The sequence below is a fragment of the Lampetra fluviatilis genome, chromosome 12, assembly GCF_964198595.1.
Source record: "Lampetra fluviatilis chromosome 12, kcLamFluv1.1, whole genome shotgun sequence".
Classification (NCBI taxonomy): domain Eukaryota; kingdom Metazoa; phylum Chordata; class Hyperoartia; order Petromyzontiformes; family Petromyzontidae; genus Lampetra; species Lampetra fluviatilis.
The window spans coordinates 9,853,307-9,880,806 of record NC_136286.1 but is presented as its reverse complement, the minus strand read 5'-3'; the positions used below and the strand labels follow the sequence as shown (position 1 = coordinate 9,880,806).

Here is a 27,500-nt window from a genome sequence, read left to right as displayed (position 1 = left end):
GTGACATGTGCATTGCAGAAATATGGCCCCTTGCGGGTGAGCTTTATAAAATATATCTTGTCGTGCAAAATGTTCTTGTCTGATTAATGTCTAGTGCAGTCGGTGGGTGGGGGGGGTGTGAATGGGGGTAATGGGGGGGGGGACAAAATTAGGGGTTGGCGAGGCTTGGCCAGATATTGCGCGGGGCTCTGCTCAGCTCAGCATCCGGATGGCCTGGGGATAGAAACCGTCCCCGAGTCGCGGTTGGCGGTAGCCGCAATGCCGATGTAGCCCGGGCTTCCTCTTGGATTGTTTCCTGGTGAAAAGGCCATGGCCTAGGTGGCTGGAATCAGCGATGATATTTTTGGGCCTTCGCGATGCAAATCTTGGTGTCGCGCGGTCTCTCGGAGTTGGGCAGCGCACCGCCTGTGAGCCCATGGGCGGACCGCATCGCCCTCTGAAGCCTTTGCAGGCCCCGTTCGGTGCGGTGACCGTGCCAGGTGGTGATGCGGCCGGGCAAAACGCTCTCAATGGTGCACCTAAGAACAGGTGCGGGGCATGCCAAATTTCCTTAGCCTTCCGCGAGAGGTTATAAAGGCGCTGCTGGGACTTCTTCACCGGTGTATCCACATGCCGGGATCATTTCAGGTCCTCTGAGATGTGAACTCCGAGGAACCTGAAAGCTGTTGGCTCGCTCCACTGAGGCTCCGTTAATGGTTCGTTGGATACCCCTATAGCCCGTTCAGACTGTTTGGGGAAAGTGCTGTTCGCGAGTAGCACCTGTGAAGGCCGACACGGCACACGACTGGGAGCGAGACCCTCAATCTCAATTTTATAATCGGCTCTGTTCACGCAGACAGCGTTAATTGCTTAGCGCGTCACGTGGGACGCGTTTAACAATCATCGGACGCGTGCAGCGTGTAACGAGTTAATTTGTATTTGGAGTAAATTAGTAAACGCGGAAAGACGAAGAGTGGTAGAGCGCGAGCAACCAAGTTTTGGAAACCCTCAAGCAGAAGATTAGTACTGGATAGTTACATTTGCAAATGCGATTTGTAACTTTTATCATTAGATGTGTTGAAGGCCTCTCCAAGCCGCCACCATCCCTCAGTCTGGCAACGCCACAATCCATAACCATCCTGCACATGAACGAAACTAAATGATGTATTGCTCCTTCTCCAGTAGACATTGTCGAGTGCATTATCTCTGCTTTGGCTGCCATTGCATCAGTCTTCTCCATCGGCTATCATCCCACACAGCAACGTGTCCTGCTGCTCAAGTCCACTTCCCTCAACAGCAATATACTTTTAATGTTGAACACAGGTCATTGTGCACTTTTAAACTTTGTTCCATTTTCTTTGCCAATGTTCCGATTCTCCCCTGTATCCAATTGATGTATCCGTTACTTCGTGCTCGACCAGTGCAGATACACATTGGTGGACTAGCAACACAAGTCACTCGTATCAAACAACTACGAGCACATTGTGCCATATCTGCCATCTACACCCGTTGCATTTTGATGAAAGATTTAATACGGGGAGAAAATACGTTTCTTTGGAAATGGGGCAATGTTCAGCGGCATCGCATGGCTTTACAAGGGCCTTGGGGGTTTCAAGCTTCTAAGAAAACGGAGGCTTCCTCTGCAGGCCACGTGCCCCCCCCCCCCCCCCAGTGCAGGTTGCAACGCCTTACACAGTCGACAGCTACGTCATGGGCACTATTCCTGTTTAATAGCCACAGACTCAAATGGGAAAAAAAAGCACAGACAAAGCAATCAAATCGAGGTTCACCAAAAAGTAACTTTAAGAATTTTTTCACATTTTTTTTATTTTGTGTATTTTTATAAACTGTATATTCAGCAACCGCTTGCACCGCTCCAGCTGTAAGTAGAAGTTGCCACTCGAGAGCGCCGCGCGGCTCCACGGTGCCGCGTGGCGTTCAGTAGGCGGATGTAGCCTCTGCCCAGGACGAGCAGCGTGCAGCAGAGGATGGCGAGCAGAGCCAGGCCACAGAGCGCCAACGCCGCACAGCCCAGCCCGTCACCTGCACCGTGACAAGTTCAGGGGGGAGGGGGGGCGAGCAAGGGTCTCAATTCTGATAATCGCACAGTACCACCAGGAGGGGCTAGACGGGTCCAACCACCCCCTGCCGCCACTACCCAACAACCACCCCGTGCATCAACGCATGTCCTAAATACGTGCACACGTTTGTACGCTTGTTGAACTTCTTCCACACTGTACATAGCCAACCGTGCTAAACGGAGGTGCGGTTAATGGACAAACTATGCACAAAACGCAATTCTAAAGAAATTAGTTTTCAATCTAGATTTCAAAGTGCATAGTATCAGTGGTTTCCAAATATCGGAAGAGTGTTCCAGACGGCCACAGAAGCGGATCTGAAAGCGCGCGATGCAGTGACCGTCTTCGTTCGATGGCTCGCCACTGCGAGATAAAATTGAACTACTAAACAATGTTTTTATTTTACCAGGTAAGGCCCACTGAGAGATATATATATACACACACACACATTCCAGAAGCAACACAAATGATAGCGCAACAAAGTAGCTCAACATGTGGAAATGTATAGCAGCCAAATGCTCTTAAACACACACGTTTCCAAACGTGGAAGGGAAAACCGGGAGGACCCCAGAACAATTCACGTGACTACGGGGAGAGAGACGAGCAAACTCCAAATACACAGCAGGCGTCAGGGTCGGGATCGAACCTACCACACCTCCTGTATACCAGGCGAGGTAGTGAACATCTCGCCACAGGAAGCTAGCACATGTTTAATCAAGGCGATCCTGATTTACACATTTCAATACCAAAGACATGCGAGATGCAACAGTATACAAAAGTTATCCTCATAGGCTCGCAAAATGCAATTACAGTTCAGCAAGCTGCTCAGCGTGGAAGCTCCGGTGGTTGGCTTCTTCTCCAGCAGCACGACGGCGCCTTCCGACGTGGCCAGCGAGTGGTCACGCTGGACGACATCACCCACTTGTCCTTGCGAGTGGGGGGGACACGGTGGAGAGAGAAGAATCGTGTTGGAGCAGTCGTCACGTGACAAGCGCGGTACCCATACATGGATCCATGCAAGTGCAAATGGTTCAATGATCAGTTCGATGCTATTTAAAAGCGATGTAATGATGTCGTGTCTTTAAAGGAAAGGTTATACATTGCGTCTAAAAATTTTAAAAATGTATCCACTATGACCACATTGGGTTATTATAACATTTCACGCACTTGATTGTGAATAGCTAATTTATAACATTTCATACTATTTTTCACGAGTTAATTTCGTTACTTGATTACATTATTATTTTCGTGTTAGTGGTAACGTTTAATTTTAATATTGTCTCAAATCATGTATTGTGCTCTGTATTAATTATTGGTTATGTTTGCCGTCAGGTTTAATTGGAACTGACAATTATGACAATTTCAGGCCATTCTAAGGGCGCCAGTTGCACGTCCACCCTCGTCAGAAAATGGGATGCGATTCTTAATGGTTTGACCTGGTTAAATAACAATAAGAATAATTGAAAATAAAAAATGTTGTATTATACAACGCAGGGGATTCTCAAACGCCAGTTTTCATCGCCCAACGTGAAACATTTTTTTGCTTCAATCTTCTACTAAACTATTGCGTTGAAACATGTGACTGCTTAATTTCGGATTTGAATGCAGAAAGCTACAACCACGTGGTGGGGTCACGAGGATACCAGTATGATAAACCCTCGTGTAAGTGTATCCCACTGGTTATGTAATAAATGCTTATACAGGAAGGAAAATTTGATTTATGCCGCACCGACCCCTTGGTGTGAACTGGAAGACTATGAAATTAAAGTAAACAAAAATATTAAAATACTGAACTATTTACCGCGATGCCACATTTTCTCCATTGGGGTTTCCAAAACCATGCTTAACTGCATGTTTTCTCTCACGTATTATTAAAGTGGTTTGTCATGTACCCTGCTACGACTATAATCTGTGAATTTTCCACGGAATATTTTAGTTTACCGGCTAAATGCTTTTAAAATCTGCAGTTTTCCAGCACAGATTTGTGTGTGTGTGGGGGTGGGGGGGTATAATTTTGATGTGCCACAAATCATAGGGTCAGGTGAGACCTTACCCCACACATCACCATAGACGAGTGGCATGCTACCATATGTGAAAACATGCAAACCCACGTTGCCCTGACAAGCCACTCATCGTCTGCTTCCCTCCCACGAACCAAATACTCCTGAGGTTAAAACGCACGTCACTCAGACATCGATGATACATCCAGTCGTCAGTAGGTATTGAGATTGGAGTGGATTTTACCATGCCTGGAATTAAAGACCTACCCCCCTCTCTCCCAACATCTTTCCCATTCCCCATGTCGCCTTTTATGTTAGTTTTCCTTCCCATTACCTCCCCAACCCCCCTACTTAAACATTTCACATCTCTGACCCTCGCACCTCGATGGGGCATTGGAACCCAACTCAACCCCTTCCACAGAACCCAGTCGCACGCTAATCTCGGGCTCTTGACCGCTGAGTTTTTGTCCCACCAACCCCCGCCCTTCTTGCTCTGCAATTGGTGCCATTGTTCTGGGCTCGCGCGCAGTCATTTTAAAAAGAGACTTACTCTTCAACCTTGAGAGAGGACAGGCGGGGACGCAGGAGCGATCGTCGCCTTGGCACACGTACGCGCGGCAGTGGAAGTAGAGCTGGGGGAGTGAATCGCACGAGGCGGCGGACAACGCGAGGCGCGCGTCCGGTATCCAGTCATTACAACGATTGGGGGGGGGGGGGGGGTACCTGCTGCCCACCATACATCTGATAAATATAGACCATCGGGACAGAGTGACCAACTGACGCAGAGTTTAAGGACATTCTACAAAGGGCAATGATGCTGAGATTTTGCACAAGCAAAATCAAGTCGACAGAGATATTTGAAAAACAGTTTAATTTTTATTTGGGCCACCAATAATTAAAGCCCAGATGTGGATTCATTTTACTCATATGGGGATGATTAGCCTAAACTCTAAATTGCATGATGCCTCATGCTAAACACATAAGACAAATGTGCAATCCACATCAATGAACCCGACTCATTTAGCTCCGATGCACTGCCGAAGCAGACAGAATGCAGACGAAGCGCACCGCCAGCAACAGTCGCTCGCGTGTGCGCGTTGTTCATCTACAGCCCTTCGTTAATCTCCTGCCGGGTGAGGGCCTCTTCACGTCACGTGCCGGGTGAGGGCCTCTTCACGTCACGTGCCGGGTGAGGGCCTCTTCACGTCACGTGCCGGGTGAGGGCCTCTTCACGTCACGTGCAGGCCGTGACCGCACGTCACGGATTGGCGAGGGCAGCGGGGGACATAAGCGCGGGAGAACAAAAGTACACTGCAGCAGTGGATTCTGATGCATCGTATGCAGAACTATTGTTCCCAACGTATATTGCCAATCGCGCCAAATTGAAGGTGTGTGGGAGGGGGGGGGGCAGGACAAAACCTGCCCACTGCCGCCAACATTCCCTACGACACCCTGCTGCTCTATGCAACGCGGTCACCCATCAAAGCACTATCAAAGTCTCAACGCTGCTGCGGGGGTTGAATTGAGGCGACGCGGTAATTACGGCAATTGTGCTTTTACTGGAACGTACGTTCGCCTGTCCGTTGGGCAAAACGTTTCCTTGCGGTCCGGCGAAGGCGAAGGTCTTCACCTCCAAGCGCTTGCGGTGCATGGCAAGCGGCACGTCCGGGAACTCCGTCATGGGGTGCAGCACCGTCGGGAAGTTGTCGCCTGTGAAAGGGCAGCTGCGGGAATGTCGGTCAGGATCACAATCAGCACATGGATGCAAGTATACTGGAGGAATCCGGTGGAGCTATGAAGCTCTGTTCACCAATGTCCAGTATATTCAGGCGAGACGAGCGTCCGCCAAACGCGTGGGAGATTTGGCGATAAAGTCGGGGAGACGCTGGTGGCCATTCCCATTTAAAGGAGCAACAGAACACCTCCTCACCCTAAACACCAGTAATAATGCAAATGATGATGACGAGGGTGGTACAAGCCAACGGTGATATCTGTAGACAGCACAAGGCACGATTGTGGCCACCACAAGATAGGTCCCCTCCCTATAATACCCCTGGGCATGTCACAGGACTTTACCGCACTGTCCACGTAGCATGCACGCATCCTTGTTTTAGTGCATAAAACCAAAACGTGGTCATTTTCATTTTAGATAGAAGCAGCATATACTGACGCGCTCATGCTTGATAGGAAACATCAGCACACTAATCCAGACGGAGCCAACATATGCAAAGTGGATTAACTATTAAATGGAAAGTGAACTTGATGCTGGCTCAAACTGCATCCAAAACCATCGGCTGGTAATTAAACTACATGATATATGCTAATGCAGGGTTTCCAAAACTCCAGTCTTCATGGCCCATTCGTGCAGTTTTTTTACATGCTTAAAGGTCTTCTAGTTTTAAACAGGAGTCCTTGCACATTTCATAAACCTGATGATTGGCAAACCCATCTAAGCAGAGTCCAGATTCAACAGGAATGCTCCATGAATCACGAGGCACGCACGGACACACACTGCATGTTAATTTGAATCTGCACTCTAACCAAGAACCGAAGAAGAAGTGTAGACCTACAAGGAAGTCATCGCCACGGCCAGAGAACGGAGGCAGTGGAAGGATTTCACAGAGCCTCATCAGCCGCCACGTGACAACTTGCAAAACCGAGATATACTTAAATTTCGAGTTAAAGCTTCTTTCGTGACTGCAGGGATTCATCTTCTTGGTTCTTTCGGAAAAGTCACGTAGAATTGAAATAATAAAATAATAAAAATAAAACATAATAAAATAATTCTCACGACGTTTCGGCCACAACGCAAGTAGACAGACAGAGTCTCCTCGACAGACCTGTTCTCCACCTGAGGACGGCTGCTTGCGTTGTGGTCGAAACGTCGTGAGAATTATTTTATTATGTTTTATTTTTATTATTTTATTATTTCAATTCTACGCGACTTTACCTAAAGAACCAAGAAGACGAGATACACTTCTACATCATGTGGAATATGTTCGCAAATCATCAGGCATGTTGCAGCATGTAACAGTGTCTTCTCTATTTGACCAGAGCAAGTCCGGTAAGCAGTCGGGTGGGGCGCCATGGTGGGTCATCACAAGGAGTCTGGGAAATCTCGAGCCAATGCCCCGAGGTACTCTGCCTCACTGGTTGTCCAGCACCCTCCACTGGACGCTGTTGAGGGGGTCCGGCGTCGGCGTGGCCCAGCAGTCCTGCAGCACCAGCACGAGGCTCGGGTCCGGGTGGTCCAGGAGCCGAACCTCCAGGAAGATGGGGTCCCTCAAGAACTTCACGACCGGGAACTGCGAGTAGTAGTCCAGGTAATCTCCGTCTAGGAAACAGCACAGCCAGAGATTGCGCCTTTTACTTTTATATTTCCTCTGTCCAATAGGAGAACCAATACTCAAACTCCCTCGATCTTTCTCCTTCTTGGTTCTTTCGGTAAAGTCACGTAGAAGGGAAGTATAAAATAATAAAAATAAAACATAATAAAATAATTCTCACGACGTTTCGGCCACAACGCAAGCACCTGAGAACGGCTGCTTGCGTTGTGGCCGAAACGTCGTGAGAATTATTTTATTATGTTTTATTTTTATTATTTTATTACTTCCCTTCTACGTGACTTTACCGAAAGAACCAAGAAGATGAATCCCTGCAGTCACGAAAGCTTTTAATCGAAAAATCCCTCGATCTTGTTCAATTCCGAGCAAGCTTCTTCAGAGCACTATGCGGATCCGATTCCTGCACATTGTTAAGCAGCAAGTTGTCAAATTGTCATTGCCTCTTTCCCAACATCATTTCCTGTAACTCTGAGAATGTGCTCAATCTTTATATTTTACCTTCTGGATATCTCATTAAGGCTCTCGCTTCCTCAATACGTCTTAGAACGTAATCATTATTTCACTGCATCGAATCCGATTTTTTCCATTCGACGCCATACTCATTTCACGAGACTTTCCAGCCTTCTTACGTCTTGACTTTTTCGGGAACTTGATTCTACAACAGTGATATTAATGACAATATTAAGCAACACTCAAGGGACATATCGTGTCAGTTGGTTGACATGTACCAGTGGCTACTCGCAGCTCTATGAAGAGAGTTCCAATTGCGGTGGCGGGCACCGGAGGTGGGTACGTGTTGACTTGGACACCTAGAAACGCTCGTTCGTCCGTCCGAAGCAATCTGCACTCCAGCAGCAGCCTAACAGACAAACAAAAAACGTTGCTTATACTTTTGTTGCAGACGCAAATGTTTATTGGCGACAAGCGTAATTTATAACAAACTCACATTCATTGGATAAAGTGTTGCCATGCTGCCCCCCCCACCCGCTGCCCCACTTAGGGGGTTAATCATGGACACTCAGAGCATGCATGGCAGGGCTGCCAAAATATTTTTTAGAGGCCCCCCCAAGGCAAAATGCCAGATGAGACCCTCCTCTGACCCTTTCTCGGATCCGAGACTCAGAGAAGCCTACCCCCCCACCCCCTCCAGACCCCCTCTACAGCTCTGCATGGTGTGTGTGTGTGCATGCAGCGTGGCAATGGCAGTGTAGGCTACTTGAAGGTTGAAGATTTGGTGATCGCGACGTCCCCGTCGACGCAGAGTTCATGCTCCGCGGTCACCAGAGCTCCGTACACAAGCTCCACCTCGTTCCACTGCGCACACACACACGCACACACACACGCACGCACGCACACACACGGGCAGTGACGTGCGCTTCACAGACAGCGTGGCCAGACAATTACAATAATTCCGCTCGTAGCAAACAGAGGGGACGTGCCCGGGAGGATGTTCGCTGCACAGATGCAACGGATGGTTTTGTAGCATCAACGTACATTTGGGTTATACCGGCGGACATCTCGGGCAATCTGAAGAGCCAACTGGCTGAAACGTCACTCCAAATTGTTTTTTTTTTGCTCATGGAGCACCTGCTCCCTCATTTAGTTTTGACTTTTCTTTACCCCTTCGTGTTCGTGTTGTTCTTATGAAGCCATCAACCTGCTGCTGCTATCCCCCCCCCCCCCCCCTCGGTGTATTTACACGCGTTGGTGCACATCAAGAGTGGACCCTGTAACGAAGTTTTTAAATAATTTTTTTACCGTGCATTTTGTCGTCATTGCCTTTAGACGTCCCCGTCTCTCTATCGAAATCGGCTCTAGCTTCGCGTAAATCACGTTACGTCGTGCGTGTGGCCACCCAAACGCAAAATTCCTCCGATCTCCCCGCCGCCCCCCTCTGGGAAACAGACGCTGCGCTTTCGCCGTGCGCCAGCGCCGAGAATCCCCAACACGCAGCGCCTCTTCCTTCCCATCCTCGTCTTTCCTGATCCTCTTGCTCCTATGTTTCCCATTCCTATCCATCCTTTCCCTCCAATTTCCCTTGCTTTGTCTCTTCTCTATTCTCTTCCCTTCCACATTTCCCGTGCATTGACAGCCTTGATTCTAGACAGATCTCACTTGTTTAGAGCTGCTTTTTGTGTTTAGTTGTTTTTCCTCCCCCCGCACCTCCAATTATTACGGTTGGCTACATAAGGCGCGCGAAAGACGTTCAACATCCATTGCCCTGCCCGTGATGTGCCACGAGTAAAAACAATTGCCAATAAATGTATATTTTTGGTATACATATATGTTGGCAGTATACAACCGAATTAGGCGAGGAGCTTGCAAACCACTGGCATGTGGAGTTGCGAAAAACGTGGTGGTTCCGTACCCTCGTCGTCACGCCACAGGAGTTCACGGAGAAGTCAAAGACCACGTGGTCTGGAGACAGCACCACGGGTCCACAGCCCAGCAGATCGCCGCTCAGGTGCACGGTGCTCAGGTTTAGTGGCGGCCAAGTAAGATTGCGGGAAACGGTGATGACAAATCGGCCATCCGTGGTGCACGCTGACGGTGAAGAGCAAAATACAAAAAGTTATAAACGCTCGAAAAGTTACTTTTTTTCACATGGGAAGATAATCACAGCCGTGCCCCCAATCTCGCAAGCTAATCGGTGTCAAGCTTGAATAGTGCCCGGCTGGGTGACCACCATGTGTGGTGTATCGTGATTTACGGTCAAATATTTGCCACAATCCACAGTGTGGGGGAAGCCCTAATCCAGCAATGAATTGGCAAAAAGGCTGTGCGTGTACACATTGTACACGTGCATGACACCAAATGTGCCATTGAGAAAACTAACCATAAGCGCAACCCAACATTCCTACCAGCTCCCTCCGCAGGAATGTGTTATTAATCATGTTGTATTACTGGTATTGTAAATTAATGTTTCGTCACCAGTTTGAGAAACACTGCTCCGAGTAAAGCACGATTTCATTGTTCTGGCATCGTTAATGAGCTTCGTTACCGCGCTCTAAGACAGCGTGGGGCTTGGCCTCGTAGTCACGGCACTCACCTGCTTCTCCGTAGAGGCACACCTGTCGGATGGGGTCGTAGCAGCATCCTTTGCGCGAGCACGCGTCCCTGTCCGAGCGAGCAGAGGCATCACCGCAGCGCACGTGTGGGAGCGTGGACGCGCAGGCCGAAGACTCTGAAGCGTCCACACGTTGCGGAGAAAACCGCGAACCCCGTCGCCTTAAAACGCGACCCTTGTTCAACAGCTTAATGCGCAAACCGCAGCCCAATTGCGCGCTTTCAGTTGGCGCTTGATGTTCGGTGGACTGCGACCCTCAGAAGGAAAGGTCGCTCCCCCCTCCCCGTAATACGTGGATCAAACAATTTACTCGAGACACCGGTGAACGGCAGCAAGAGCAGTTTGCGCTAAAGCCGTCGCAAGGTGTCACACCTTTTTGGCGAAACGGTCCTTCGCCGACTATGCGTGATGAATTTAAATGAACAACCGAATGAAACTTTGAATGATCGTGCACGCCATTAATATTGGGCATTTAACAATTCAACTCCACCATTCACACCCTCCACCCCTCCACCCCTCCCCCCCCCCCAGTAATTTTCTTATTTATCGTCTCATTTTTCAGACTTCTGAAGTTCTTCCATCATTTCCTGGAGTTCATCACCGTTATTTGTGATGATGACTGTCATCAGCGTAAAGGAGATGGCAAACACTTTAAAACGCGTTAACATTTTTTGGCGTGTATGTCACCAAACCTAATTGTCACAAGCATCTTGCTGCCGCGAATATCCAGTAAATAATAGTGAAGAGCCAGTGGAAACTTTGCGCAGTCATTCAAACTTTGTAGAGAAATAGAATGTTAGTTTTTTTGATGAACGTGAAATAGATGCACCGAGATGGCTTACATGGAGCAACAAGATATCGATCAGAAGAGGAGATGGGTTATAAGACACCCTCACAAAGGCTACTTGCATACACATTGACATAATTCGTAAAGAATCAATAACCGCATGCACAAGTTTAGTTGTGTAGTGCGAATGTAACAATTGTAGCGGATGAATCGACGCATCGTTACTTGGCGAATACAGACGTGAAAGATGTTCGTCGTTAGGTACCGCCGATTCTGAGCGACCTCAGGTTGAGTGGACAGTCAAGGGTGAACCTCCACGCTTGCGTTGTCTGCCCATCCACAGCTTCCTCAAGATGAATATTCACAGTCCTCTTTCCGTTCTTAGAGGAGGAAAAACACCATCACTCACACACACACACACAGCCCGACAAGTGACCGATTAAAACGTTGTGGTTCGCTAATCGTTTGTCGAGATTGCAATTACAGACCACGCCATTCCAATGAAATTGCAAAGTAAAGCCTACCTTGGTGTGAACGCAGCAAGCGTCGTTGTTAACCTTGAACTCCACCCCACGAGCGTCATCTTCGATCTTGTAGCCGCATTCGTTTGGCAGAGTCTCAATATTTGTGGCTATGTTGCTATTCTCTGTTGGACGAAGGCCAAAACGTCACTACAATGCCCACAAACGATATGCCAACTCATCCTAAATAAAATCGATTCTCCACTTGGCTCAAGCGCTGTGCTTTAGGACACTAAAGATGACCGCATGTAGTGTATCAAGTTGATATACTTTGCCTGGTCATCAATGGCTACGCAATAAATCTCAACTTAAAATTTGGCCAAGCACTCAAATGTGGCTAAATTCCAACGCCGATGATCAAGACGTCAGCGTGACCGCCACGTGATGAGCACCACTCTCGTTTGACGGTGGGTGGGAGAGGGCTGCGCTCGACGATGCCGACAGGATTTCACATAGAGATATCCATGTACGTTTAACTTCTTTCGCACCGTACGCAAGCCAACCGCGCTAAACGGAGGAGCTTGGCTACATCGCCACTTCTGTGAACGGCTTCTCTGCCGTGAAGGTGCGCGCTTCTCTCCGACAGAACCGAAAGGATTCTCCGTCATATCATGAGCTAACGACACCAACATCACAATCGGGTTAAATTGGGGGACGACGACAATAAGATATCATCACAAGTTGTTTTTCTCCAGATTCACCACGTTTCTTCCAATGTACCGGGTACACAATACCGCCAAGTGGCAAGTAATCGTTAACGTCGTTATGCCTGTACTCGGAAATTAAAACACGTGGTTTGCTCGCATATTACAGCAACTGCTGTAAACATCTATTTGTAACAGTGAAGCAACATAGGGCGGTGAGAAAGCCTTACCCAGGACTCTGATCGTGAACCTCTGGGCAGAGCCACTCTTCGGGATGAAGAATCCCAGTGATGTGGAAAGGCATCGCGTCTCGAGATCTGGTCACGCGAGGGCATTCGCGAGCAATATTAACGTTATACAGCGATGCCGATCTGAATTTGGGTAGCTATGCAGTAGCTGGTCAAGTTTCTCCATGATCATTCACCATTGCGATATCGGTGACATTTGAAAGATAATTTGTCATTAGTGTGCAGACTGGTGGGTAGGTATGTTGATCACGGTTAGACTTCTGAATGTGTTTGATCAGATAAGACATCAAGAGACTAGGATCGTCTAATTTGCAGAAGAGTGGCCTGCAGCATTATAGTCTGCCATTAGAGTGATGATTGCCCCTGGTATTAACCCAATTAAGCAATTTTCCCATTTGGCACATTTTTGGACCCCGATGCCAGCACACAATAGCCCACACATGTGATCTTTAACGTCGACTGCGAGGCATGTGGTGCCTTACCACGGTTATCATAGCGAATACATCCACAGTAATAATAATCATGGTGGCCAGCTGGTCTCGAACCGTGAACCTCCACAACGTGCGGCGAACGTGCAACCGCAAGGCCGTGGCACTCCGTCCACGTTACAGGAGGCGTGGATGAGCGGCGTGGATGAGCGGCGCTGATGAAAGGGTGGGGGGGGGCTCAGTGCGGCAGCAGAGGGCGGCGAGGGAAGTGTCAGACGCGGGCGAGGAGGCTGCACTCACCTCGTGGAGCGTCTTGGAAGCCCACGCGTTTCCACAGGTTCGCGACGCGTGCGTGACACGTGCACGTGCACAGCACGCTGCGCGCCAGGGGGGGAGGGGGTGGCAGCGGCACGAGGGCACAGATTGCCCATCAGCGTGGACGCGTCCTCTTGGTTACAGCTTGTCACAGTCTCCCGACGTTAACAGGCGCAACTGCGGCGTGACTCCCCCATGCGACGATTGCGCCGTACGCCAAATTTGATCGCCACTGCACCATTAAACTCTTAAGACTGATGGACCAAAATAAAGTAGAGTTTTTTTTTTTACGTTTGCAGATAGACTCTTTGTCTGCACTGTATTTACGCGGACCTGTATTGGATACCCAGGGGGAGCAAAGGTGGGCGCGTTTCGTGCACATCTGTAAATCTTCCAACCCCGCCGGGTTATGAGTTTTGCCAGGAGGATGGCGGTACAGCAAAAGCGGGTTCGTCAACATATTCGTGCGGACATTTGAGCGTTCACGTTTCCAAACATCCCATCTAGGACCCTCCTGAAAAGGTCTCAACACTAAACGAAAAGTTTTGCTTGGTAAACAAAGGGCCATTTATCTCGTATAAATTGAAAACCAAATGGTCTCTACCCGAACGAGCAATACGATAGCACTCATCTCAGTTGGATGTCCCGAGCCGGTGCGATTTCCACGGCGAGAGCAAAGCAACTCAAGACGACCACTACCGTTTACATACACGCACAGCAAGACCGTACAACATTCAGTGCTGCATACTTATACTGGTAGGAACCTCCTGGTTACACCAGCCCACAGGGGATTATTGTGTCCGTCCGTCCGTCCATCGTGCATCCAAAAATGGGAGGGGTGGAGCTGGGTGGAGAGGAGAGGGTGGGGATGGTGGGGCTGGTCACCCCGTGGTGCCCTTATAAAACTCAACGTTTAACCTACTCACGCCGGCTTGTGCCCGTCCTCACAGTCGGCCATATTTGCAGAAGACACCACGCCGCCGTTGACCCTGGCCATTGGCCGAGCAACCCAACGTTCCTACCAGCTCCCTCCCGCGGGAATGTGTTTGCATACTGAACATGTGCTCTCCATCTCTATGGACGACACGTCACGTGCTTTCTCATTAGTTAGCTTCTCTCTTCCCTTTGGCCGTTTCCCTCTTTCTGGACATCATATCCTCGAATCCATTCGACCTCCCTTCGGTGTGCCACCTTTCTTAACTGGGATCCTGTAATGGAGGCTCACGTAATCACCTGGCATGACAACTTCGTGCGACCAGATCGGGTGTGTTCGTGCTACTTTATCGGAGGCTCAGCATCACCCAGTTAGTTTTGCACACTTCATCACATTTCGGCAAATACGTGAACACCAACAACCGTACGAGGGAAAGGTCCAACGCCAACTTGGATTCTCGCTTTCCTTTGCAAGGGGTGGGGGGGGGGAGTAATTGTGTAGAGACGACACCACCCAACTTATATGGACTGCATCCTCTTTTATGGTCAATGCACGCCCAAGAGGGCTGGTGAAGTATGTGCAAACAACCTCCACGAACGCAAACTCGCGCCTACCTTAACAGCAAAATGCGAACCATCTCCCAGTACAGCACCTCCACTCCACACCACCGAATGCGCTGGGAGCATCTCGCCCATTTATAGAATTGCGTGCACTCCGAGGCGGAGTCAGGGGGGTGTAATTGGAAAGGTAACAACCGTGCAGGTGTGGGACTCCCATTATATTTCTCTGTCGTACACAGATTTGTAGCTCTGACATAATCGTGCTCTTTCCGTACCACGCGCGTGTTTATTCTTGCTGTTGAAATGGCCCTTCGAACAGAGCAAGGTTTTCTCAAAACGTCAACCCTTCTCTCTACGTTTGCCAGTCTTCTCCGTTAAAATAAAAATGTATTACTTAAAAACGCTTGCACGCGATTAAGGATTGCCAATAAGTGGCACCCCGCGACGATTTAAAGAGTTGATTTCAGTGACGATAGGGACATCCCGTGCATGCGACGTGCGTGTACGCGCGTGTCACACGTGACCTATACGGACCGATTCAAATTAACCACCTGGACCTCGTTTCGCAATCATCAGGCGCGTGTCGCCTGTAACCACTTTGCGTTTGGACGGAGGCACATTGGTACACCGTTGCTTGTTGGTCTTGCGGACATGAGTTCCCGTGCAGAGCTGGAGAAAGCTTGATCGTTGTGTGACTTTCTTGTAACCACCCTTTGCCGCATCTCGTGCTGCTATACGGTCATGTATGAATCAATTTGTCATAATCGTTTTGAAGCCCTGTGGATGAGTGCCACACGTGCTCTCAATTCGGCCTGACCGCCTCATTGAGTGCAATGGAGAAATGGCGAGGGGGGGGGGGGAATTCTAATGCCATGAATTAGATCCGTGATAATTATTCGTCTCATCCACCGATCCTCCTCCCAATTTAAATAATCGTCACGATTCAAGGTCGCGATCCGATTTCAGAATGTTCAGTTTTTTTTTAATATCGTGGTGAATGTTGCGGCATCTCGCGGCTGCAGATGGGGTGGGGGTCATATTTACCCATTATTTAGAACATGTACGGATCGATAACAAGCGTCGGTACTTAGACGCGCGATTAAAACGTCGGTCGTAAGAATCGGCGTCTAGGAATCGATGTTAACCGGCGCATAATTACACCCCTAATTGATATAAATGCGTGAACACGGAAGAAGAGATGCGCAATTTTTATTGCATTTTTTTCTATAGCGCGCGCTCGCTCTCTCTCGCTCTCTCTCCTTCCACCTCCCATGGCGGCAGAGCAGTGAGCGCTTCTTCGTCAGGAGTGAACGATGGGGAGTTTGTCCCTGGCAGGAGTCCTGCTCAGGGTGGCGGTCTGGAGGTGGGGACCCAGCAGCAGCGCGTTCTCTCCTCCCCCTCCTCCTCCTTGTCGCTCTCCGCGTGCTGGCAAAACGAGGGCAGCTAAGACGCTGGTCCACTGGCCGCAGTCGAGTAACTTGAACCGGACGTGCGACTCGGTTTTGTGTTCGTTCATTGCATGCGTCCACGCGTAAGACAATTGCGTAATTTGTGCTTAATTAAGTGTGATTAGTTAAATGTATAGAAGTAAAATGCGTGGTTCGTTTTCCTTCGGCATCTTTGTTTTATGGGTTTTGTTTACCCCGGAGGGAACGGTGGTGCAGTAGTTGGCGAACTAATTTCACTACGATCTAGGATAATTATTCAATTCGTTTTCTGGCCACCGCTTCATTTTTGGTGAGATCCCGAGCCCTCCATTGAATAATCCGCTCCGACCACCAGTGGTGAAGTATGGTCAAACAACCCCCATGACCGGCACTGCGTGGGGGAGCATGGCTTCAGCAGTGGATTGATAAAGTACTGTAAATTATTGATACTTACGTATTATCATTTTCAATTAATTGTCTGCAAACGGACTGAACACGTATCGCATCGCTTGCTGTGTATACAACTGCATTTCACATCCTAAAGAACCGATAAGAACTATAGCAAACGTTGGGAACAAAGTTAAATCGTAATTTCGCTTTTGGCTTGATCTCGACTTTCAACTTCCGTTCCCGGCGAGTTCTACAACCAAGTAAAACCAACATCTTTCACTTCTTTTCCTGAACAAAAATTCGCAGTTACAAGAACACCGGCGTGACGTCCCCCCCCCCATCATATCCCTCTTGATCTCACCGCAGCCTCGTGGGAAAATTACTCAGCCACGCAAAATCTCCAAGTTCATCCGCCAGGGCTCTGCTAACGGGGGCGCCAAAGAGTACGTATACGCTCACTTTGTTTGTTACAGTACTCCGCTTAGTTTATCGACCCCGGGAGAATGATGGGCCGAGTCGATCCCCCAACCAGGATTTAGATTTACAGCGTTAATATTTTTGGCCGGGCTGCTCGCTTAACTGCTGAGCCAACAAACTGCGCGTGTTTCTGTTTATCTGATGGTGATCAACCAGGGCGGGGAGCGGTCGTGCAGCGGTTAGCACCGCTGCGATACTAACCTGGTGACCCTCGTTCCGCTCACGGCCAAACACCACGGATAATTGTGACTCGATCCTGGGCCTCCCCTAGGTCGACTCGGCCTTATGAGTACCTGGTGCGGTGTGTAAAGATTGGCACTGGGGAAACGAAAGTGGCCGGGCGTGGTGCTGCTGGCCACCCACCCCATCGTGTGCTGTGCCGGCCGTCATAGGTGCTCGCTAACATAACTTGCCCCCAGTCTAGATTTGAAGCTTTCGTGACTGCAAGGATTCATACTCTTAGTTTTTTTCGGTAAAGTCACGTAGGTAAAAAAATGAAATAAAAATTTATAAAAATAAAATAATAATTTTTATTATTTTTTAAATTAATTTTAATAATAATTTTATTATTTTATTTGTATTTATTTTAATTTCATTTTTTTTACCTACGTGACTTTACCGAAAAAACTAAGAGTATTGCCCCCAGTCTGTTAATGCTATACGGGGGATCTTTGTCTTTGATGGACCATCTAATGCTACAATCGCAACCACAATCGATCGCTTCTATTACAGATCTGGAAGTCATGTGCCACCCGACAACGGTGGGATTTTTCTTTTGGCAGGGTGGAGGGTCCGGAACGTCTTACAGAGTTCTGCTTCTCGGTAAGTCCTCACGATTTTGACCGTCTTGATCACGTGGAAATCTGGTGTAACGCTACAAAAATAAATGCTGTTCTTTACTCCGTACAAGTATTGACCCACGTGTGTAAGATACTTTTTTTAATAATTCGTAGAATGTATGTACAGGGATCCAGTCACTAGCGGGTGCGATATTGAAAATGAAATGGAAGAATCGACACCCAGAATTGAAAAATGAATTAATAGATGTGGTGGACACAGTTGCACGTCTTGTAAACACGAGTTAAAACCGTGCTTGCGACGCGTCATCATGATACCGTCTCCTAATTGTTGTTGTTGTTGTTGCTGTTGTTTGTTTAAACAGATGCGCAGAATGCCGACGTTCCCGCCGAGTCCTTGGCGGAGGAATGTGGATATCGTCTCGAGAGACATCCAGGCTGCATGCAATTCACAGCGCCCAACAGCGCATGCAACGTGAAGACGAAGGTGATGGTCTCTGTATAAAACACAGGGTGTCTCGATCTCCATCCTGATCCACCAGCCCCTCCCTCGTCCTCCGTCCAAATACATTTTAAGTTGGTTTATATGCTGCACGCGACTGATTGAAGGCATCAACGTGCCATGTGATGCGGGCATGCGCTTCTGAAATGGTAAACTATGCTGCGTACATCAACGTGGAAATACGCATTTATGATGCGCGCACGTGTGCACAATTGCGCTCTTCAATTGACTACAAGATCTCGATACATTTCTATTGGTGTGTCTCTCACGTGGACGTTTACCAATCATCTGGTTTGCGCGGCATGTGAATTTGTGTTGTATATGAATTGAGTAAATGTTGCGACACGTGGAAATGGCGTGCTGTGGGGTTGGTTGTGTAAGGACTGTAGTTTATGAAACTTACCTTAAGAGGAAGCAGAGTAGTAGACGGGATCTGACAATCGTAATTTAATGCCTGCGATCCAGATCTTTAGGCGAAAGGATTGGTAGATCGTGTAAGAAGCAGCACGCTATCAAGCCTTTTGGGTTGAGATATGGGCAAAGAAGGTGGCAGTACAGCAAGTGGGCTCGCGATCCCATCTGCGCATACCATTTGAGTACTCTGCTGTCCGTATGTGTGTGTTTTCTCCAGTTACTCCAGTTTCCTTCATGCGTCAAACGATCATTGTAGAGGTGGAATTGTCCAAAACATTACCGATGTTGTCGGAACCTCCGAAAAAATAAATGACTCGCCCGAGGCCTTCCTGGGCATATGCAGGGCATAGTCATTATTATTTTTTGTTACGCTTGTAATTTAATGTATAAAATCGTAACAATGTTTGCCATTTAATCGCCCATTACGCGTGTGTATTTCCTCTTACAGCATGAGCAGAGAATGTTGACTATTAAGCTGGAGGAGAACTGGCTGGGTCAAAAGCAGAGGGACTGGACATTCACCGTGAGATGTCCGATGCACATGAGATCTTTGCGTGCTGGAGGCAAGTGACCAGCGCCTGTTTTTTTGCAGTGTCACTCTTGGCTTATTGATTATCATCTCTTTAAAAAATTGCTCCGAATCACATTTTATTCGGGTAGACCCCCCCCCCGCACGCGGACTGCAAAAGCCACAGAGAAACATATGTTTTTGCAGTCGAGCCCTCTGCGCACGCAATTGCGCCGAGTCAACTCCACCCATGTTGCTTACGACTCGCCGCACATCCGTGGTCATTTTGTGTTTCTATTCGACAGCGGGAAGGGCTGCTGCTGCTGCTGCCACGTGCACGCCTGAGAACGGAATGCTCCTCTGCGGATTCGCTCCGGCGACTCGAGACGAATGTGTGCAGAGGGGCTGCTGTTACGACCCCGTGCAGCAGGCGTGCTTTTATGGGGAACCAGGTGAGCTGCCTCAAACTTGCATACGAGTGCTGCGCTAATAGTTATGTAATAATTTGCAGAAAATGTTTTTTTACATGGTTCTACATGTTTCTACATGCATGAATATGCATAAAATAGTAACGGCGGCTACTAATAATTCTGTAATAATTTGCAGAAAATGTTTTTTTACATGCATGAATATACATAAAATAGTAACGGCGGCTACTAATAATTCTGTAATAATTTGCAGAAAATGTGTTTTTACATGCATGAAGATGCATACAATAGTAACGGCGGCTACTAATAATTCGCAGCCCATTGCTATTTTGCTGCGGGCAGGGTCCCCTCCCCGTGCTGTACCTGTGGTTTAAGGGGTTGTTTGTCTGCATGTTGAACTTCTTTCGCGCCGCACGTAGCCAAGCCGTGCTAATTGGAGGTGCGGGGGTTTTGGTGCAGGTTGGCACAGTGGGGGTCGGATGTCACTCGTCACTGACGATGGCCCCTGGCCGAGAGTTCAGCTCACCGGGTTTCCAAGTCGTGATTGCCACGATCTTCCACCTGCCCTTTCTCTCTTACGTTTTGCATTCATTGACCAGCCGCGTAGCCCTCCCTAAATGCGAGTTGCGACGATGTTTGTTTCTTTGCCGTGGGGTGGGGGACCCCCAGTTTGTACGAGTGACGGGCGCTTCGTAATCGCCGTCTCTCGGCACGTGACCTCGCCGCCGCTGAACCTGAGCACCGTGCACCTGCCTGGCGATCGCCAAAGCTGCGGAGCCGTGGTGACGTCCACCGACTTTGTCGTCTTCAACTTCTCCATGAGTTCGTGTGGAGCAACAGCTCGGGTATAGGTCGCTATGGTTACTACGACCGTCATTGTCGTCATTGTTATAAGGAAAATAATGCTGAAGTAATTTTTGTTGTATTGGTTCTTTCGGTAAAGTCACGTAGAAGGGAAATAATAAAATAATAAAAATACAACTTAATACAATTATTGTTTTATTTGTATTATTTTATTATTTCCCATCTACGTGACTTTACCGAAAGAACCAAGAAGATGAATCCCTGCAGTCACGAAAGCTTTAAATCGAAAAGTAAATTTTACGAATCGATTGTTTTTCGTTTTTCATACGTTCATTATTAAACAAAAATTCAGAGCCTTTTATGCAATTGTATGTTTGGGAGATGCAGGGGGTGAGAGATGTACTACCCACCACTACATGTATCACGGGTTCCTTCTGCTATGTGGTTAAAAAATTTCACTCCCACCACGGCGTTCTGGCACGTTGCAGTCCATGTCTACCAATGGAGATGACGGTGGTGACCACCATCTCTGTAAGGGGAAGAGATGTTTAAAGGATGGAGATGTTAACACTGAGGATGGATTTCAACAAACCTCTGAACGATTATGGGAAAACGTTAAAATAAATCGGGGAAAAAAATGTGTTTAGACCATACAATATGATTGTCTTGTTTTTTATAGCATTCTGTTAACTCGTGTGCCCTCTTGCTTCTTCTCGCCAAGTGGGTTGGGGAGGAGCTCGTCTATGAAACGCAGCTGATCGCCGACCACGAGCTGTGCGTGGATGGAAATATCGCCATTACAAACTCCGCGACATACAAGTAACTAAGATCTTATCTTCTTGGTTCTTTCGGTAAAGTCGCGTGGATAGAAAATAAAAAAGAAGAAAATAAAAATAATGAAAGCAAAAACACCCCACGACGTTTCGATCGCAACACAAGCGGTCTTCATCAATAAGTGGTCTTCATCTAGACGGCTTGTTTTGTGATCGAAACGTTGTGGTTTTTTTTGCTTTGATTATTTTCAATTTATTATTTTAATTTGTATTTTATTTTTTATCTACCTGACTTTACCGAAACAACTAAGAATATTAATTCCTGCAGTCACGAAAGTTTTAAATAATTGAATTAAGATCTGCATGGTGTCACTGTTTTTTTTCTCTTCACCGTGTCAATCCCCTACTGCTTGATGAAGGCATTCCGTAACCGTCACCATCCCTCAGGTCTGCGATGTAATGGAATGTGGTGGTGTTCGAAATGTGTGTAAGCAGTTTAATTGACCGAGACGTTATTTACACTTCTGGTGGTTCAATTCATTGTGGTGTTTGTCTCGTAACAGTATCCCAAGGTGATCTTGTGGGCTGTGTGCAACCACGTCCAGGTTGGTGCTGCAGTGCCGATTCCATGGGAAGGACGACCTACAATTGGGAGTCGCTGTGGCCACGCTTCCTCCTCCCCGCCCGGTGACCGGGGCAGGCCCTCTTTACCTGGAGCTACGGATTGCACGGGGTACTCACCGCTTTGGGGCTGATTTTATAAATGCCCATAGATCCTCAGTCTGGTCTCTTGGCATCAGGACTTTTTTTTTCATACCTCCAGACTAGCACGGTTGTCTACGTATGGTGTTAAATGAGTTCAACATACACTGGTTACTATGCTCGTATCAGATTTTTAAAATTGTAAATATCATCGTGCAATAGGATCAACAAGGACAAGGATCCCCTGTGTAGCATACACACTGTTGGGGCAAGTGCTGTTAGCGAGCACCTAATGTAGGCCGACACTGCAGCACCACGCACTGCCTGCCGCCTTGGTCTCCCTCGTGGTGATATTTACACACCGCATCGGGTACTCATTTGAGGCCAAGTCAACCTAGGTGTGAGATCCGGTTCCGATAACCGGCACTGCTGTTTGCTGTGAGCTCGACACACTAACTATTACTCTACAGCTCCCAACAATAGTATCAATGATATTCTTGGTTCTTTCGGTATCAACGATGTGTACTCGACATACATTTTCAGTTTTTCGGTCAAGTTTGGATTGACTTTAATCATGTGTCATTTGCTGGCGAAATTATTTCATGGTTTAAATTGTGTTTTTACAGATGGAAGGTACCTGGACTACTACTCGCAGTTCCCAGTCGTCAAGTTCTTGAGGGACCCCATCTTCCTGGAGGTTCGGCTCCTGGACCACCCGGACCCGAGCCTCGTGTTGGTGCTGCAGGACTGCTGGGCCACGCCGACACTGGACCCCTTCAACAGCGTCCAGTGGAGAGTCCTGGACAACCAGTATGAATTTTTCGATTTAAAGCTTTCGTGACTGCAGGGATTCATCTTCTTGGCTCTTTCGGTAAAGTCACGTAGAATGGAAATAATAAAATAAAACATTATAAAATCTCACGACGTTTCGGCCACAACGCAAGCAGCCGTCCTCAGGTGAAGACCAGGTCTGTCGGGGAGACAGCGTCTGAATGAAACGGCACCATGCTTGGAGTGTATATTTAAGCTGAGTTGGAAGGGGGGGGAAGGGCACCTTGACAAATAATTTGCATATCAAAATGAATTTAGCATATTTATGGGAAATGCAGGTATGTGATTTGTACTACTTATGCCCGTGCATTATGCTAAATTCCTCTTGATATGCAAATTCTTTAGTCAAGGCGCCCTTCCCCCCCCCCCCTTCCAACCCAGCTTAAATATACGCTCCAAGCATGGTGCTGTTTAAGTCAGACGCTGTCTCCCCGACAGACCTGGTCTTCACCTGAGGATGGCTGCTTGCATTGTAGCCGAAACGTCGTGAAAATAATTTTATTATGTTTTATTTTATTATTTCCATTCTACGTGACTTTACCGAAAGAACCAAGAAGATGAACCAGTATGAATCTTAGACAATTTTTTTATTCAACAAAATGCGCTTCTGCGCATTGCACAGTGAACCTGATGGCCCGAGTTTGTTTTCTGGCCACATTTTTAACATCTGTGGAGCATAATATCTGAACTGATCCTGCCCCCCCCACCCCCATACCACCTCCAGATCTATTCCCTAAAATTTCAGAAGTAGTTCTGTGACGTCATGTTCCTCCAGGGTCGTATGCTAGCTGCCGAGTGCCCATTGAACTTTTCTTAACCTGCATGACACTTGTGCCAATGGCAAAATTGGAATGTAATTTTGATGGGCAAAACAATCTAAAATATCTAATGCCATTTATTTTAGAAACTTTCGTTTTCACAAGTGCCCTTTGGGGCTGTGCTAAATGGCAATTGTGTTTTTTTTTTTGCAGCTGCCCATTTTCCGGAGACGACTACCAGACCGTGTTGCACCCAATGGGCGAGTTTCCCGGCGTACTCCTCTCTTCTCGCTACAAGCGCTTTGAAGTCAAAACATTCGTCTTCACTGGGCCACAAGATGCCATGGTGCCCTATGGAGAGGTGGGGTGCCGTCTTTATCATTCAACGTAAAATTCTCTCCTTACTGGTAACGTTAACTTTGAATGTATTTTCTCTTTGACCGCAGCTGGGCTTGTTGGGATAAATAAATTGGAGAGGGGAAAAGTGTTTTTGAAATGGTGTCCGAACACATTGGGGTACAGCAGCAGGGTTCATGTGCACATCGCCCAAGGTTGATGTACATCTAGACATATAATTTACTTCACCCCCTCCCAAACGTGCTTTCTTGGAAGCGATTCAATGTTTCTTTATTTTGAAATGACAATTCAAGAATCTTTCACTTATGTTTTCTCTTATTTTCTGTCTCCGTTGCATTAGCCCAAGGGCACAATTAGCATCGTAACTTGCAAATGATTTGCATTAACATGAAATCACTGACGAGTGTATTGTGAGCGTAATAATATGTTTGTATTGGTGTTAATCGTTTCGCGAATTTTTTTTATGCAGCTCTACTTTCACTGCAGTGCTTACGTGTGCAAGGGGGATGAATCCTCCTGTGTCCCCGGATGTTCCTCCAAGTTTAAACGTGAGTGCGCTGACAAGGGCGACGTCCTGAAAATTGACCTTCATCTTCCATGAATTTTGGGCAAAAACGTTCTGATGTCTGCATTTGGCAGGAACAATGGGGCGACTCTGCCTGGCCGATGCAGTTTGGCTGTTTATTCGACCGTGTGACTCTCAAAAACCCTACACAGTCGACGAGCACGGTTGGTTACGTACGGTGCCAACCGTGCTAATCGGAGTCCCTTCTTGGTGGACAGGCGGTGCCTGTACATGTGTAATGACGACTTAAAACACTTCTCTTGCTGGCACTTTATTGAAAACACGTTCACTTGACATCGGGCGGAGACCCCAGTCTCCCGCGCATCTCTCGTGTATATCAACACGAGGCCACGGCCCCCTTCTCGATCATTCTCGCCGACTCTGGACGCTCACTCTACTGGCAGACTCTACCGTCCTCTTCCGTCACCTGACCGTGCTCCCTTCTCGAACATTCCCGTAGCCACCAGTCCCTTCGCACTCACAACTTGTACCCCTGGCATTACCTCCCGTGGTCACTAGTCGCCTAACACCGCATGCAGACTCTTGTCATCACACATGTGGTGTGACTTAACTCGGAGACGGTAAGACTTGGAGGCACTTCTTTATTAAATAAGCACCATCGGGATAACACACAACACCCTACGTGGGTGCACACTATTATTATTAAGACTGTCTATTGTCAGCGGCACTACTTAAAACAGTTGTTAGGCTGTCTGACTAGCAGCGCCCCGGGATGGTGAAGGCGGAGACGACAAGGAGATGGTGACGACGATGGACTTGAGCAGCACGACGGGGATCCCACTTCCAGCAACAGCCACGAGGTCCCGCACAGGGGGAGGGGGGGCCTCTTGTACTCCCAACGTGGCCTCGCTCCACCCTGGCCACGCCCCCCCTTCTGGAACCTACTAGCGGATTCCTGGGGCTTCCCGATGGGCCCCATCTGACCTTTCCCCGAGATGTCCCCCTCTGGTAGACATCATAGCCTGCTGATGTTAGTGCTGACTTGAGTACTGCCATACACCGCAGTTCCCCTTTTTCGTCAGCAGCCAACGCTATGCCACTACACATGTACAAACCTGTGTTAATCCACTGCTGGATGAGGGCACCCACACATAATTTTGGGTGGGGGGGGGGTTATGTGCTGTAGGAAGCGTAGAAGTATAGTACAATGATTAGTTTTGTTGTACTGCCCATTGCATAGCCCTGCAACCTATAACAGTTTTTTAAAGTTGCCTTCAAAACAACATCCAGGTTAAATTCTGCTTAGCTTCCGAGATCTGATGGTATCGGGCACGTTCCAGGCGACGGTCATTGGATTTGCTGAAATTCTTTCACATTCACGTTCCATTGGATAAGTGCTTTGTCCTCTGCACAGGCCACTTGACTACAAAGGATGGAGACGTCGACCTGTCGCTAGTGACTGCTCATGAACCGGTCCTGATTGTGCAGGAGGAAAAGAGTTCTCAACATCTCACACGTAAGTTGCTGCGTCCTTCTGTTCATCTCCTGTTTGTTAATTTCACGCACGCATGATTTTGAACACTCGTGCATATAACCGTTGACTTGCGCGAGGTTATTCTCTGATCCTGCCAATTATTTAATCCTTTTGTAGGCTAACGTTTGCCAAATACAGTACAGGCACACATCAAAGAATGAATATCTAACACTGTTTCTCCTAACTCGAGTCCTCACAACCTCCAACACTAGAGCTTTTTGTGCGTGTCAGTCTTTTTCATTAGTACGTAATTTAAACTGCCACCGCACTGCACACACCCGATAGTCATGAATCGCAGTAAGCTACCCTGTTGCTGGGTGGGGGAAGGGGTCATCTAGACTGGAGGGTTGGGAAAACTGCATTATCGCTCTGTAGACCAGACCTGGATTGTATTGTGGTGTGTCTTTGCAGATGAGAGCGTTGGCAACCACGGGTCCACCATGGCCAACGCTGCCATCACGGTGTTCTTTGGCAGTGTCGTCATCGCTGGTGTGATGTACTACCGCCGTCGCTGTACTCAGCGGGGGCTTTTTGTGCCGAAGAGACCATCTCCAATGTTGTCACTGGTTAATACAGAACAACAGTGGTGCGGTTCCGAATACTGACTTGAACTTGATAGTAACTTTAAACTTTGGTATGAATGTATTTAAAAAGAAAATTTAAAGATGATTTTTCTACGTTGGAAAAGCCTTTAACTTAAAATTCATTTGAAACGGATCACATGAGGCATTGTACTAAAGTAATACTGTGTACTGTGCGAGATAAGATGTGTGGTATGGCAGGCATAACTAAAAATATTGCCACATTAAAGCTGCTTCATAATGGCTAAATATAGGCTAATGTTTTGGGCACGGGGCCCTGTTTTGAATAATGCTTGAAAGGGGTCGATGAGACCCTGGAAAATATCCAATGTGCATTATCCATAATTGGCTGCACTGACGTGGTGCATTGCTCATGGCACCCCTGGTGGCTTGCTGAAGTTGGCCTTTTTGCATTAGTGTTAACCTATCTGCTGGAGATTGTATGCTTGTGCAATTCGTATATCGAACGGGTTGCTGCAAAGGTAAGCCTATATAACTATGCTGTTGTCGATATGGGTAGGTGACTTTTGTTTCAAAAATAGCTGAATCTATAAACACGAACAGGATTCTGCAGGCTATATTCCCCAACTAGATTTCGCTTAGTATGGCATTTCTCATTGCCATATCAGACAAACCTATAAACAACTTGTGTAATGGTCTTAATGCCGGGTCCCCAAAACTCCCAATCATTGGGCCTTGCCAAAGTGTCAGGTTTACCAATCGTTTTTTAAATATAGATCGAAGTGTTACTGTGTGGGTCCGATTGCTCAACACGCCCCACAACAT

The 27,500-nt window shown here is 47.7% G+C and overlaps 2 protein-coding genes across 2 annotated transcripts; one reads left to right on the top strand and one right to left on the bottom strand.

Annotated features, from left to right (window-relative positions):
* Nucleotides 1-1,834: 1,834 nt before the first annotated feature.
* Nucleotides 1,835-14,982, bottom strand: LOC144935149 (zona pellucida sperm-binding protein 4-like). The gene is made up of 14 exons (XM_078861596.1): nucleotides 14,960-14,982; nucleotides 13,397-13,473; nucleotides 12,651-12,737; nucleotides 11,780-11,901; nucleotides 11,521-11,635; nucleotides 10,451-10,585; nucleotides 9,770-9,945; nucleotides 8,618-8,715; nucleotides 8,130-8,260; nucleotides 7,208-7,391; nucleotides 5,628-5,781; nucleotides 4,608-4,689; nucleotides 2,868-2,984; nucleotides 1,835-2,022 (listed from the first exon to the last, which is right to left on the bottom strand). Exons 1-14 carry the CDS (start codon nucleotides 14,980-14,982, stop codon nucleotides 1,835-1,837), a joined length of 1,689 nt encoding a protein of 562 aa, XP_078717722.1.
* A 1,183-nt stretch (nucleotides 14,983-16,165) lies between these two features.
* On the top strand, nucleotides 16,166-26,738 carry LOC144934959 (zona pellucida sperm-binding protein 4-like). Its single transcript, XM_078861218.1, has 14 exons — nucleotides 16,166-16,268; nucleotides 17,089-17,165; nucleotides 17,932-18,021; nucleotides 18,362-18,483; nucleotides 19,361-19,475; nucleotides 19,726-19,872; nucleotides 20,518-20,693; nucleotides 21,374-21,471; nucleotides 22,031-22,158; nucleotides 22,754-22,937; nucleotides 23,930-24,077; nucleotides 24,543-24,621; nucleotides 26,014-26,115; nucleotides 26,545-26,738. The coding sequence occupies exons 1-14, from the start codon at nucleotides 16,219-16,221 to the stop codon at nucleotides 26,736-26,738; spliced, it is 1,710 nt and encodes a 569-aa protein (XP_078717344.1). The 5' UTR covers nucleotides 16,166-16,218.
* The last annotated feature ends 762 nt before the right edge of the window (nucleotides 26,739-27,500 follow it).